At 42.1% G+C, this 15,931-nt stretch overlaps 1 protein-coding gene across 1 annotated transcript in view; it reads left to right on the top strand.

Moving 5' to 3' along the window:
* The window catches only part of LOC115555565 (cadherin-2), a 77,534-nt gene extending 61,929 nt beyond the window's left edge, over positions 1-15,605 (top strand). The window contains exons 14-16 of the mRNA XM_030372502.1: positions 3,067-3,206; positions 10,000-10,161; positions 12,999-15,605. Coding sequence (XP_030228362.1) covers positions 3,067-3,206; positions 10,000-10,161; positions 12,999-13,208 — 512 coding nt within the window. The 3' untranslated portion in view covers positions 13,209-15,605. The remainder of the gene's footprint in view (positions 1-3,066; positions 3,207-9,999; positions 10,162-12,998) is intronic.
* The last annotated feature ends 326 nt before the right edge of the window (positions 15,606-15,931 follow it).

A 15,931-nucleotide genomic window follows, 5' to 3' on the forward strand; every position in this document is an offset into this window, starting at 1 on the left:
ATTAGGCAACCAATTCTTAGAAACACCTATTATCCAAGGTTTGTGTTGGTAACAGCCCAAGTTTAATGATGTACTATCTAGAAATTACCATAGTACTTTCCAATAAAATACTTTTTCTTAGTTATTATTCATAGCTACACCCATTTAGAAAGGGTTTATTCGATTTACCACTATGGAATTACTTACCTGGTAACAACCTCCGCAGGAACAGTTTTCCTCTAGTGTCATGGCACATCTTCTTAAATACTGGGTACGATGCCGTTTGTTTCCATGGTATTACCAGGTTCTTACCATATAATTTATAATAGATACATTCCATTGTCCATGAAGTCAACGTAAAACTTGTACCATGTACGTTCTACGACGTTACCAAGTAAGACACGACATTTACCCAGTAAGTAAGCTGAAACTGTACTGTAAAAGGAAGCCTTGTTTGTTTCCATGGTATTACCAGGTTCTTACCATATAATTTGTAATACATTATTCCCTTTTCCATGCAGTCAACACAAAATTGTACCATGCACGTTCTGCGACGTTACCAAGTAAAACACAACAATTTATCCAGTAAGTAAGCTGAAACTGTACTGTAAAAGGAAGCCTAGTTTGTTTCCATGGTATTACCAGGCTCTTACCATATAAGTTGTAACTGGTTATTCCCTTTTCCATGCAATCAACACAAACTTGTACCATATATGTTCTGCAACGTCATTCACCAGTAGTTAAGAACTTTAATTGTTGTTATAAAACCCCAAACCACTGTTGATGAAAGGCATATTAAAATTAAACAAAATCAAAGGCTTATCTTAAAAACAATGCATATCTCACAAACAGGCACTGAATATTGAAAAAATCTGACAAAAAAAAGAGCTGTCCACATCAACTCAATTTAAATGTTACTGGTGGTGTTTTGATAAAAAACATGACAGTATTATGGCAAGTGACCACAATGAAGACTGCTTCAACCTCTACATTTTGAATAAGTGGCGAATGCCATGCAGCAATCTGCCAATGGGAGCATCTTTGTGGTCATTCGCAAACCAATGAGTCCACTCGATGAATGAGAGATGGCTCTTTAGTGTCTTCTCTGTGAAGTATCCCTGCAGTCTCCACATCTGGGATTTGTAGGCTGACCCAGGCCTGACCAGGTACCTCCAAATCTCCCCTTCCATACTGTAATAAAGAATCAGAAGACAAGAAAATAAACATTAGGACTGTCAATTAATGAACATTTCTAGAACATGTAGAACTCAAAGATTATTTTGTTTATCAGTTAAGAAAAGATGCTGGACCTCTGGCCATTGTGTTTGGTCATATTAAAAAGAGAAAAAGGTATAGCCATAAATACAGTTAATAGGATGGGAGGGGACAGGCTGTTAGCTCCGGTTAGCACTTTAGCATCGAGCTAGCAGAGCTTCTGTCATTCAAACAACTCAGACATGTTGTTTAAAACCTATAACACCCAACTTATTAAAAATTTCCGGATTTAATCGGGCTCTCTCCCAGAAGTACAGTTAATAGGACGGGGAGAGACAGGCTCTGTTAGCCCCGGTTAGCGTGATGCTAAAGAGCAGCTCTACCGGAGCATGCCACCTCAACAGGTGCAAGTTAGCCTCCGGTTTGATATTCGCCGGATTTTCGGTTTACCACCCAATCGGATTCATCAACATAAGTGCAATACATTAAGGGCTAAACCGAATATCCGGCGAACAATTAAAGTGCTTAACTACTGGTGAACGACGTTGCAGAACATATATGGTACAAGTTTGTGTTGATTGAATGGATAAGGCAATAACCAGTTCCAACTTATATGGTAAGAGCCTGGTAACATCATGGAAACAAACAAGGCTTCCTTTTACAGTACAGTTTCAGCTTACTTACTGGGTAAATTGTCGTGTTTTATTTAGTAACGTCGCAGAACGTACATGGTACAAGTTTGAGTTGACTGCATGTAAATGGGAATAATGTATTACAAATTATATGGTAAGAACCTGGTAATACCATGGAAACAAACAAGGCTTCCTTTTACAGTACAGTTTCAGCTTACTTACTGGGTAAATTGTCGAGTTTTACTTGGTAACGTCGCAGAACGTACATGGTACAAGTTTGTGTTGACTGCATGGACAATGGAATGTATCTATTATAAATTATATGGTAAGAACCTGGTAATACCATGGAAACAAACGGCTTCGTACCCAGTATTTAAGAAGATGTACCATGACACTAGAGGAAAACTGTTCCTGCGGAGGTTGTTACCAGGTAAGTTATTCCATAGTGCTAAATCGAATAAACCCTTTCTAAATGGGTGTAGCTATGAATAATAACTAAGAAAAGGTATTTTATTGGAAAGTAGTATGGTAATTTCCAGATAGTACATCACTAAACTTGGGCTGTTACCAACATAAACCTTGGATAATAGGTTTTTCTAAGAATTGGTTGCCTATTTTCCTAGGAAGTACACAAAATCTGAGTTATTACAAACCTAAAACAGTTATGCCCTGTTTACACCTACCCGATAGTGGGCCCAGATGGTGACCGATGGCTAAATCAGCAGCTATCGTTATAACATCGGCAAATAGCGTGGTTGCATCGGGAAACACCGTTACTCTTCCCGGGAACATCGCTAACTAACTAGTTGGAGCGCCACCGCGGAAAACATAATAAAGAATATTTAACTAGAATTATCATTAAAATCACGTTATGTTTTGACAACTAAAGCAAGCCGATACGCAGTGCCGGCCCCAGCGACCCCCCTTTACATATGGTGTGCGGGGGCCGTCCCTCAGGGCCCAGGAGATAAGTTTCCTCAAGTGAATTGGAGTGATCCAAGTCACAAATCAACAGCATGCCGTTTATGTGCCATTTTGAGTAAAAGCGTTTTGCTGAGCATTTATTCAAATTAACACTGTGAACACATTTTTGGAGCTTTTGAACCAAAACATACTAACTGCTCAGGAGGAGAAGGATGACCATCGGTCGGGTTCGACCAGAGAAACGTCCATTCAGCCCCTGACAAGCACTCTGCTCTACAGTGTTTTGAATGAGTATGCCCCTGTCTCCCTGCTGCAGTGATGGTGCTGATGTTTGTGATGTGGATGAAAAGGAGGGACAAAGAACGGCAGGCCAAGCAGCTCCTCATCGACCCAGAGGACGACGTGCGAGACAATATCCTGAAGTACGACGAGGAGGGGGGAGGAGAGGAAGACCAGGTAATTCACCTCTTCGTCTTTCTAATCATCCGCCATTTTTCTCTGTCTTGATCTCTTTCTATGGCATACACTAGGGGTGTGAATCTTTGGCTTCAGACGATTCGATTCGATTAACAATTCAGTAGTTGGCGATTCGATTCAAGGACAATTTTGTTTTGTTGGAACGATTCGATTCGATTCTGCAAACCACGATTCGATTCAGTAACTTTGAACCGAAATTCTATATCCGTGAAATAAACATGCAATAATGTGACACCCCTTGTCAATTTTACCATCATTCTTTGCGAAGCCAAAATGCTTCCACACTTTGGATTTCAAGTTTGCTGGTGCATTAACAATCTCGACGCCACTCTCTGCCATGTTTGAAATGCACCAGTAGAGGGTGAGGGAGAAAAAAAACACCCGTGGGACTTCCTTGCAAGCTGACTAGCTGATGACAGAGTTACGGATTACCGAGCTGCACTTCACAAAATAAACGTGTAAACTAAGTCTTAAAACATTAATCATAATCGATTCATACGATTTAAAGCATTTATATCGATTATTGGTGAAGCCAAAGCGATTCATTCTATTTATTTATTTTAGCAGATCAATTTAGTTGAATCGGTAGGACTGACAATCGATTCATCGATGCATCGCATGAATCGTTACACCCCTAGCATACACATACACAGACACACACATAGACACACACACACACACACACACACACACATATATATCTATGCATAAACACACACAGACACCTTCATACACACATTCACATAAAAAACAAACAAACGCACTCATACGGACATATACACATACACCACATGCACGCTGACATACACACAAATGCATACAGACACACAAATACACACACATATACTCAGACACATACACATGGGCCCATATCTCTTCCTTTCTTTCTTCTCTATTCATCTTGCTTCTTTTTTGTCAGTGTGTATTTATCTTGCAATATTGCATCAGACTCTACTGTCCCATTCTCTCGAAGCTTCGCACATTATAAATCATCTGGCCCTGAATCGCTAAAAAATAGCCAAACATTTTCCCATATTCAAGGATGATAATAATGGAAACATGCATAGTTTGCAAAACTTAGCCTAAGTAAAAGTACTATATTATAATCTGAAAGTAGGGGAAAAGTGCTGTAAGTTCCCAAAACTTTGTAAAATCAAGCACTCAACGACACAAATGGCAGTGCTGCCCTGGCTCAGAGAATACATTTAGAACACTGGTTTAATGAGGTGGAATGCATAGGTATAGTACTGTTAGGCTTTTTATGTGTGGGTGCAATAAAAAGTCTGAACACATTTTCAATCTCTTATGTACTTTCAAGTCTATCTATACATCTATCTATATTTCTGTCTGTATATCTGTCTCTTGCAGCAATACCCTCTCATCTGCTTGTGTTTATTTATTGTGGAAAAGAGCAATAGTGAAAGCAAAGGAGAGAACAAACATTTTTGGCAAAGTCTGTGTTTCACGCCCACCGACCATTACAGAACATTTCAAACCAAATTACCCAAACAAAATACTGAATGAAACCCTTCCAGTGAGGTGGTCGGGGGTGCAGAGGAGAAGGGACAGAAGCGTACGTTTGGCTTCTCCCGACACCAGCTGTCTGAATGAATGAAGACCCAGTTAGAGTGACAAAGTCTATGTGCATCTAGCTTGCTAGATGTCCAGCCATATGTAGTGGTACTACGGCCTTTATCCACTATACCAGTGGTCGGCAACTGGCGGCCCGCAAGCCATTACTGGCTCGCCAGATTATTCTGAAGTTATATAATTTTTTTTACATATATTTTTTGAATATCAGATATCTATATCTGTTAGCTTAAATGTAAAGGGCCGGACACAGTGAACTTTTTTTTCTTTCACAACCCTAATTGTATCAAATCCTGCTACTACTCAGTCCCTCTAGGATTTCGCGGGCCTTTTTTGAGATTGTTGTGGCCTTTCCATTGTTGCAGCTTTTCCCAAAAGTTGCGATGAAGGTTGCAGTGTTTTATAGGTTTTTGTTGCGATTACTAGATTCCTTATCGATTCTCTTATCGATTCTCATTGGGTGAGAAAATAAGTACAAATGTATTTGTTTGTATTAAATCTCTTTAATATCTGATCAGAAGTGCGTCTAGTATTAGGAAATTGTACATTTTCAAATCAATTGGTCTAGACAAAAAAATATATGTTTGGCTTTTTAAGCCCAAATGTCATCATTATGTGCCATAAAACTAAAAACACAGACTGAAAACAGTCAAGTAAGAGCTTGTGCCTTTTGGAATACTAACAGTGCTCATTTGCATTCAACTTGTAACAAAATTCAACTGACATAAACAAAATGAAGTATTGATTAGACAGAGATTTATTAGATGGGCCTACCTAGTAAACTGTTGGAAACCACAAGACCGGAAACCATAGCAACGCCGGTAAACAAACCCCGAGAAGCCCATTTCCTACGAGAGCTCCCCGCGCCATCCGGAGGCGCACAGAGCTTTTGGCCGTGATATTATCTATACAATTATATTACATTATATACTATTATATATAGAGTCCCGGGAGTCGCAAACGGCAACAATCACTTTCTCTTCCATGCTGCAGTTCCCCCCGGACTGCACTGCACTGAGTTTGATGGTTGAACGCTGATTGGCTGTTACGTTACACATGTCACTCAGTTGTCACGCTGTTGAACGCTGATTGGCTGTCATCACGCGAAATTCGTGTGAAAGTTGAAATATTTCAACTCTAGCGAATTTGTCGCGGCACAAATCCTCGTGAACGCGCTCGCCTGTGCGCGGCGAAAGTGTGGCGCGACAAATCAAAACTTGTCGCCGGTTTTCTCTAGCAGAAAATTTGCCCGATACACGTTTCTACGTTCACTTTGTATGGGATCTTGTCGCCCCGTCGCGTTTGGTGTGAACGCACAATGCGCTTCTTCCTCGGCAGCGCCATGTTTGCTGCGTTCTGAATCAAAACAAAGCAGCGTGTGTGTGACGTCATGACGCATTTTCCGGGACCTGAACCGATAAGCGGAATCGTTAAGCTGGCTTGCTAATGATTCCAAGGAATCGGTTGACTCGATTCCCATTCCTAGCGATTACAGTGCGACAGGAAGTGAAAGTTGCGATAAAAGTTGCGAAAGATTTTCCTGATGTTAAATATTAAGTTATTACTGCAATTTTCCCCCAGTAATTTGTTAAATATTAAGTTATTACTGAAAAAAACATTAATTAAAAGAACACAAACACTGAGAAATGATCCTGTGAATAATTTATTCTTGATTCTCTTCGCGCTGGCAATTGACTTGGATGCAACAGCCTGTGTCATAGTGATCTGCCGCCTCGTCGTCTGACGTCCTGCCTGCAGTTCTGCAGTTATGTTAAAAAAAAAAAAAAAGCTTATTAATGTAAGATTTATGCTTATGTTCCTCCACAATGTTGCATGCAGTGCAAAATAATATCCCCCCGCTTTCATGTGAATACCAAGATACTGCTTTTCGCGATCTTTTGCAGTTATTTTGGTTGGCAAGTGTGAAACGTTGGATGCGCACATGCAGTATGAATGCTTGAATCGCTTGAACGTAGTAGACATGGAAGTAAGGCGGAAGGTAATTTGTCGACATCAGTTCTAGACGACGCCAACTGTTTGGTCAAATTTTCGGGAAAGTTGCGGTGGTTGGTTAAAATTGCGTTAAAGTTCACCACCCTGAACTCGCGCTGATTGGTTGAAGTTGCAAATCGCAACATCGTGAAATCCTGGAGGGTCTGAACTCCCGGAAGGTTAGAGACACACTCGTCACGGTCACGCGTAATCTGCGTGGGGCTTGGCGGGAGTTATTTGAAACTATGCAATATTAAATTAAATGGAACCCCCCCTCTATAGGCCTATATGCAACAACAATGGTGACCCGACATTACGCATTTCTACGTGCAGTGATACTGTTTTAAGAGTGGTTGGCTGCTTTTTTAGGTGCGCACTACTGCCCTCTCTCCAGCATAAGGCCTTTCTACACTGCCAATCCGGTTCGGTCGAGGCTTGGCACGCCCGGCGATTTCACCGTCTTATCTCAAGTTTCCTGTGTAAAACCGAGGAAATTTGGGCGAGGCTGCGCATGGAGTCTAGACCTCTTTATAGTAATTTGCATATTCCTGAAAGTTTTTTTTTTTTTATGAATGAAGACACCCGCATGCAATAATGAGTTCACGTCTGAGTGTAGGCTACAAATGCTATTAACTATTTACAAGTGCAAAAACGCCAACATGTTCTTTATTTGCTGACCACATTTGGGTTAGGGTTAGGGTTTTTTATCCCGACAAAAGCCTCGTAAGGACAGCTCCTCTGCGTCTCTGTCCTAGATCACGCCATCTTTCAACGTTTTTCTTTATTACGACTGCATCCCCTTCTCTCACATGATCAGCAGCTTGCGGATTTCACTTTCCCTCCAGTTAGAACTGCTCATGATGATATTGCTGCATTGTCTCTGTGGAGACAGTGCAGCAACACCTCTACCCAACGTGATCAGGCATGACATTATTGCTTCCTAGGGCCCTATTTTAAAGGTCTGAAGCGCAAGTGAAAAGCGCCAAACGCAAGTAGCTTTGTGGGTGGTTCTATGGCGATGTTGCTTTTATACCGGCGAATAAATGACTCTTACGCCTGACGCATATCTAAAAAGGGTTGCCCTGAGGTAGGCTAATTACCCGTAAGGTGTGATTTGGGCATAACTTGCAATAAACCAATGAGAGTGCATCTCCCATCCCCTTTAAGAGCCATAAGCACATTTGAACCTGACGAGTGGATATTTTGACAGTGCGTTTGCAGTCTCCGTTGAGACATATGCATGGCTACATGAATTTCAAACTTCAAATGGCTCAGTGTATGGCCAAATAATATGGCTTGATTCTCAGATGGAATAGCGTTTTCTTCTACAACTTCCGAAATACCAATTTGTCATGTAAATTTCTGCAAAGAAAACTTAACAAACCTATGATTTGCGGTCCTTTGGCCGCAACTCTGGGTGTATTTAATGATATGCGGCAATGCATTAACAAACCTAGTTTCTTACCAGTATTGTATACATTATCATTATCGACTTGTTTAGTTTGCGTGTGTTTAAACAGATGGATGCGCACACACGCTCACGCATTCATTCATTCTTTACACATACACACATTCGCGCCTGCATTCATTTATTCTTTTTAACACTCACTCGCGGTAAAACAATGTACTACAATGTACAAATACAATCAATCAATCAATCCTAAAGGTTATGGGCTGGTAGACGATTTCTGTGTCAAGAAAATTTGTGTTTGCAGATGCATTGATTCAAAACTACAACTTATTACCGCTGTATCAGCTGTTCTTTCCCAAATAATTGAACCAACGTTATCATTTATCCTAAAACAAGATTATTTTTTGGAAGGCTGGGATATTTGTTTGAGTTTATTGCTGTGATTATTATTATTTTACCACATGGCATAGCCTACTACAGTATTCATTCATGCAGCCCTTATGGAATTTTTTCCAACATGTACATCACCATCATACTATTTCAATTAGGCAAATCGTTTGCCTGTTTGTGCTGTGTGTAGCCTACTGATGTGTAAGCTTATGTAGCAGTTCCGACCTGCCATGGTACGTCAAAATAGCAGCAACAACTGCGCTATCCGCTTGTGCAAGACCTATTTTTCGGTCAGTTGCGTAGCTGCATAATTGATCTGTAAGATAGCACCATGTATCATTTTCGCCACAACATGCCACTGCTTTTCGCCGACACGCCTCTCAGGGCGCAGGTTTAGTGGTGCGAGTTTGCTGCGGGGGAAAATCTGCTTTGCGCGGGTGCAAACTAGCAACAATACAGGTACAGGTAGAAAGTCAATTGCGCTGGGCGCAAGATAGGGCACCTTATCTCAATAGCTCATTGAGAGCTTATTTATTTTATATTTTACCTGTTCACACATTAAACAATGTCTCACACAGATTTCCCGGAGTGCTGAATTATATCCTTGATATTAGGAAAAAAAACGTCATATATCGATATCATTGATCTAATAGTGTGAAATATTGTCCAATGTCCAGTCTTAACCCATCTGTAAGATATGTGTCCTCACCTACTCTATTCACATTTCTACACTCACAGTAAATAGTATTATATACAACAGTTTTGATTGCGCGTAGATTTTTTAAATCTGCAATGCTCCTTATCCATTATTAACTGAAACTCCCTCCCTCCATTATTATAACCATGTGTTACATTAGCTGCCATGAGTGGATTCTGTGGTTATCCATCATAACCACAGTCCATCATATGATATATGGCTTCCTTCTCAAATTCTTGCCTACGTCCCTCTGTGAATTTAAACCCTCCTTAAACATACCTGATACAGCGGCAAACATTTACATCACATTCATCCCTCGAAACATTCCCCAATCATTTTGTTTACATGATCTTCGATCATATTATCTGATTTAACTGATTCTTTGTCTGGAATCGGTGCATTTTTTTAGCAATAGGATGTAGAACATTGTTATTCTCTAACTATATGTTTGTGTGTGTGTGTGTGTGTGTGTGTGTGTGTGTGTGTGTGTGTGTGTGTGTGTGTGTGTGTGTGTGTGTGTGTGTGTGTGTATGTATGTCTATGTGTGCGTGCGTGCATGTACGTGCATGTGTGTGTGTGTGTGTGTGTGTGTGTGTGTGTGTGTGTGTGTGTGTGTGTGTGTGTGTGTGTGTGTGTGTGTGTGTGTGTTTGTGTGTTTGTGTGTGTGTGGTGTGCTGCATATGCCCCTGCAGGACTATGACCTGAGTCAGCTGCAGCAGCCCGATGCCCTGGAGGCCGAGTGTGTGAAGGTGGGCATCCGGCGCCTGGACGAGAGGCCCATGCACCACGACCACCAGTACCCCGTACGCTCCGCCGCACCCCACCCGGGGGACATCGGAGACTTCATTCACGAGGTGCGTTGGACGCAGAATAAAGATTAGGCTAATTAACAAGTCTTTAGAGACCATTGTTATTTTTGAAAGGAAAGAAGGAGAGGAAGGAAGGAAGTAAAGCACAACACACAAACATACAACGCACTAGGTAGAAGATCTACTGTTTGATCCGCCTGCGAAGGCGGCAGGTCCCTGAAATCCCTCTATTGACCACCTTTTGAACAGATAACAGCATGATAATAATCATATAGAAGGATGTTTGACTAGTAGAAAGATAAGGACAAGCGCCAAAGAGAGTCTTCAGACCCAAGAGGTTTATAATGAGGTTAAGCAGGGCAGAATGGGGTGACAGACGGACAGACCTAATAAAAGTCTTAATTAGGCCTGCAAATGAGCTGGATTAGCCATCTTCAGATGTAGTCACAGCCTCTTTAATTCATCTGAGGTAAATCCACTGTGTTTAAATAATCCCAGAGACTTTGGGGCTGTTTCCCTGAGAGATATCTCAGGGTTTTTCAGTTAAATTCATTGTCATTCCTGATTGTGCTGATTATCCCCCCAAAGGGGATGATGCAGACATTGCAGCCACAGTCACACCTAGCGTGTGAGTGTTCAAGGCATGATTGGAATATAGTTTGGAATATTGCTTCCTTTTTCACTTGGTTTTATTGTAATAATATCTCTTTACAGACACAGTAAACATTCCTCCATAAACCTTTTTGGTAATATAATACAATAATTTAATAAACCATTATTAATATTAGTAAATGCAGTAATATGCATTGTGTGTGTGTGTGTGTGTGTGTGTGTGTGTGTGTGTGTGTGTGTGTGTGTGTGTGTGTGTGTGTGTGTGTGTGTGTGTGTGTGTGTGTGTGTGTGTGTGTTGGGGGGGGGTAGGTATGTGTGCATTTGTGTGAGAGGCAAGGTGTTAGGGGTTGTTTGTGTGTGTTCGTTTGTGTTCATGAAGCATCTACAGTGTGTTAGGTTGGATAAAGACATCTGCCAAACAGAACTCTGAATAATGAGGCAGGAGCTGTCAGACATGGCGAGTAGCTCTAGACAGCTTAATCCGCCAGACATGACAAGCCGACACTGCTCCAAAAGCCAAAAGTCTCTCTCTCTCTCTCTCTCTCTCTCTCTCTCTCTCTCTCTCTCTCTCTCTCTCTCTCTCTCTCTCTCTCTCTCTCTCTCCCTTATTCTCTCTCTCTCTCCCTTATTCTCTGTCTCTCCTCTTTTTTCTTTTTTTTTATTGGAAGTGGATGTTGACTATAGGGTTGTGTTTGTGGTATGTGCTGGGAGTGTATGGGTACAAAAATTGGTACATTAGTGTGTGTCTTTGCATGCACACACAGATCTTTATATGTGGCTAGGTAATCTGCTGAATCTCCTCAGAGGAATAAACCCAGCATCTGTGCACCCTGACCCAAATCCTCTGTCCCCCTCCCTCATCCCTCCACCTCCTGCTCCCTCCTTTTAGCCCCTCCCGTCCTCCTCCCTTGGTTTCGCCCCATTCTATTCTCTCTCATGCCCCCTGCTGTTATTTCAGCCTCCTGACAATTAGGGATTTATAGATAGATGAGCAAACCGCAACAACACAGACACACACGCACACACACACACACACACACACACACACACACACACACAGACACACACACACACTAGCACTAACACACACACGTCCTCTCAGGAATACAGGAGAATACAGAATAGATTGTCATGAAACTTGTTGTTGAGTCGGTTGTCAGCGCAGAGCTTCTTATTTCTTCAGTCTCTGTCTAAAACACTACATGCACAAGTGAGGGGGTTCTCCAAGCCCCCTCACTTTGCCTTTGTCTCATTTCCAGCCTCCGGACAAACCTATCACAAACGACGATGCGTATGCCAGTTTGCCACATTTTTATATATCTTGAATATATGCTTATTTTACTTTTTTATTTATTATTTTCTGTATTCATTCTATGCTTTTTGTAATTGTTTACTTCATCTATGCTGTTCTTAATTGTGAGTTGGTCTGATGTCGCCCATGTCGGGATTGTCCACGTTTAATAGCACTGCTTACATATTAGTGTGTGATTGTGTACGTAACGAATAGGTGCTGACTGACTAAGCAGTCTTCGTGCCGGACTCAATGGTTTACCCCATATCATCATCAATAAAAATGTTGCTTGTATGGGTATGCTAATGAGAGGGCTTGAGTAGATTTAGGGCTATGCTAACGAGAGGACTCAACGTGAGTCAGGGCTATGCTAACGAGAGGCCTCGACATGATTCAGGGCGAAGCTACCGAAGAAACTTGACATTATTCAGGGCGATGCTAACGAGATGACCTGACGTGATTCAGGGCGATGCTAATGAGAGGCCTTGGCGTGATTCGGGACGATGCTAACAAGAGCACTTGATGTGATCAGGGCGATGCTAACGAGAGGACCTGATGTGATTCAGGGCGATGCTAGCGAGGGAACTGGCATGATTCAGGGCGATGCTAACGAGAGGTAAAGACATGATTCAGGGAGATACTAACGAGAGGCCTTGACCTGATCCAGGGCGATGCTTACGAGAGGAACTGACATAATTCAGGGCTATGCTAAAGAGATGACTTTAATTGATTCAGGGCTATGCTAACAAGATGACTTTAATTGATTCAGGGCTATGCTAACGAGAGGATCTGACGTGATTCAGGGCGATGCTAACGAGAGAACCTGACATGATTCAGGGCGATGCTAACGAGTGGACCGGACGTGATTCAGGGTGACGCTAGCGAGGGAACTTACATGATTCATGGTGATGTTAATGAGAGGACCTGACGTGATTCAGGGTAATGCTAACGAGGGAACTTGACATGTCTTGTGCTGCAGGGCCTCAAGGCGGCGGACAACGACCCAGCGGCGCCACCCTACGACTCCCTGCTGGTGTTCGACTACGAGGGCAGCGGCTCGGCAGCTGGCTCCCTCAGCTCCCTTCACTCGTCCTCCAGCTGCGGTGACCAGGAGTACGACTACTTGGGGGACTGGGGCCCCCGCTTCCACCGGCTGGCCGACCTGTACGGTGGCGGCAGTGACGACTAGGTCCGCAGCGCTCCATCGCCGCTGCATCACCCCTACCCTGCCCCCACCTGCACACCTCCCCCTTCCCCCCGGTGCTCCGATCCACTCCAGAGTGATAAGGATAGTCGAGGAGGAGAGGGAGGGGTAGGGGGAAGGGTGGGAAGGATGAGCCTAGGATATGGAGGTGTCAGACATGGGAGTGAGGGAAGGGGAGGTGCTGCACAACAGGGGGACGGGGGAAGTTATCACAGGTGCTGTGGGGGTAGGGGAAGGGGTATATGATTGTTATTGATGGAAGGGATCATTAAGGACATGACGTGGGAATGAAACATGTGCGAATTCTCTAGAGGACAGCCTACAGAGGGACTGCACTGTCGAGGATGTCTGATGAATAACAACAAAACATGTTGCGGACAGAAGAACCGCGATGCGGGGCTGACTTTCTAGCGTGCTCGGCATTTCCATGACAGTGGCATTGAGGAGTAGTTGAATGCCAACGCTAGCGTTCATGTAAGCTGATCCGGCGGATCTGAGCATATGCGATGACTGGCATCGGGGGACCCTTGTGATGCAAGTTGATATGCTTCCTGGAAGCAGCTAGCTAGGAACGCTCACGGGGGCCCCGAGGAGCTTAAGGTTAACAGCAGATGAGGATTGCAAGTGCACCTAGCCATGCTGAAGACGCTCATTTTACACTTGAAACTCACAGTACAGAAGCACTGGGTAAAAATGTGCCTTTTTGTACATTTTTTTTATTTTGTTGGTTGTTTTATTTTCAATGCTTTCAAGCTCCTGAACTTTTGCAACTTTGGCATTGACTGTAAATGAAAATGTGTTGCCAGGAATCTGTCTGTTTCTGTGTGTGTGTGTGTGTGTGTGTGTGTGTGTGTGTGTGTGTGTGTGTGTGTGTGTGTGTGTGTGTGTGTGTGTGTGTGTGTGTGTGTGTGTGTGTGTGTGTGTGTGTGCGTGTTTGAGTGTTTTTTGCATGTGTCTGTGGGCATGTTTGGGTCATATCCCATTGCCAGAGTGTGTTTTTGTTTGTATAAACCATTCCCACAGAGAAACACTGGAATGAAGCTTCAAAGGACAAACCCTGTGTGAGAGACAGCTTTGGAAATGGCACCAGTCAAAAATAAATACAACTCTTCTGCACAGCAAGGATAGACATCTCATTAATTTGCATCTGATACCATTACTACGTTGACCATAGAGCTACCTATCTGTTTAGTTCTTTCACATTCTGTTGTTGTTGCCTGACCATTTCATTGGTCAAACACAAATGAGGGCAAACAAGGTATTTATTGCGAACTGCAGATTCAATTCAATTCAATTCAATTTTATTTGTACAGCCCTTAATCGCCATTACAGTCTCAAAGGGCTAAACAGGCCAAATGTTTATTACACCCCCTTTACCCAAGCCCCCACAAGGGCAAGAAAAAACTCCCTTTAATTAACAAGGAAGAAATCTTGAGAAGAAACGCATAGTAGGGGATCCCTTCTTCCAGGGATGGTCAGGAGTGCAATGGGTGCCATAATTGACATACAGGTAAATACATGCAAATCATATTAAATTGATGATGTGGTGCTGGCTGGTTAACCATGAGGAGAGTCCAGGCATCCAGTCCAGTCACCGCAACACGCTAGAACAGACAAAATAGTTATGGTTTTTTTAGATGCCTTTGTCCTTCCTTCATAACTTTCAAAAGACCACTCTGATACCTGTAGACGTTACAGGTGTAACTACAATCTCTTAATACAATTATCATTCTATAATAACTACACTTTCAATATCCCAATTGGATTTCTGAATGTATACAGGTAGTAAAAGAGATACAGACAAAAAGTGGAAAGCATTGTGTTGCACAAATTCTCGCTGTAGTGGCTTTTCTACAACCAGGAAAATCAATGAAACAACTGAACAGTTTCACCCCATTTGAGTGTTAGCAGAGTGTGTTGTGTTAGAACTCAATTACTGTCAATTCAGCCGATTAAGCAAACAAAGACTTGAGCTGAACACAAAGTGGTATGTAAGAGTATACGTTGTTTTTTTTATCAACTGGACCTTTTCCAAAGCTATAGAGAACATGTGTATAGTGATACCAGAATTGTTGTTTATTTTGTGCTCTTTTGGCTGTAATCACAACAGTTGTGCAGCTGACACCAAGTACGGTAGTCACCTGGTTGTGTTTTGTTGCACAATTTTTCAATACAAAAACAGAATTGATCTGCTAATGATATGCCTTTGCATACGCTGTATCTCCTGATTGGCTTGTCACTGTAAATTTATAGAAAATGTACATATTGGTTTTTTTCATGTTATGTTACTTTGTTGATTTTCTTGGATATGTTCCATGAAAAAGACATGCTATCTTGTGTATGTATAAGTTGGATTACAAATTAAAACATTTTTGCATGTTTTCCTCTTTTGTTATTACACTACAACATTTCCAAAGGACCAAAATACTATGTATTGTGTATTGAATGGAGAACATATTCCAAGGTACAATGCAATAGAAATGCAGGTATTAAATGGAGAAGGATCAGATAATGCAGTTGTTTTAATTGGTTAAACAACAAAAACGCCTCAAGTGTTATACCAATACCAATTACCAATGCTTCACAGATTTCTCACTACCCAAATTTTCCAAATATTCAAGATTCAAGATTTCAAGATTCAAGATAATTTATTGTAATTTCAGCCATATACACAGTATACAGTGAAATGAAATAGCGTTTCCCAAGAA

The sequence above is a fragment of the Gadus morhua genome, chromosome 12 (assembly GCF_902167405.1).
Source record: "Gadus morhua chromosome 12, gadMor3.0, whole genome shotgun sequence".
NCBI classification, from domain to species: domain Eukaryota; kingdom Metazoa; phylum Chordata; class Actinopteri; order Gadiformes; family Gadidae; genus Gadus; species Gadus morhua.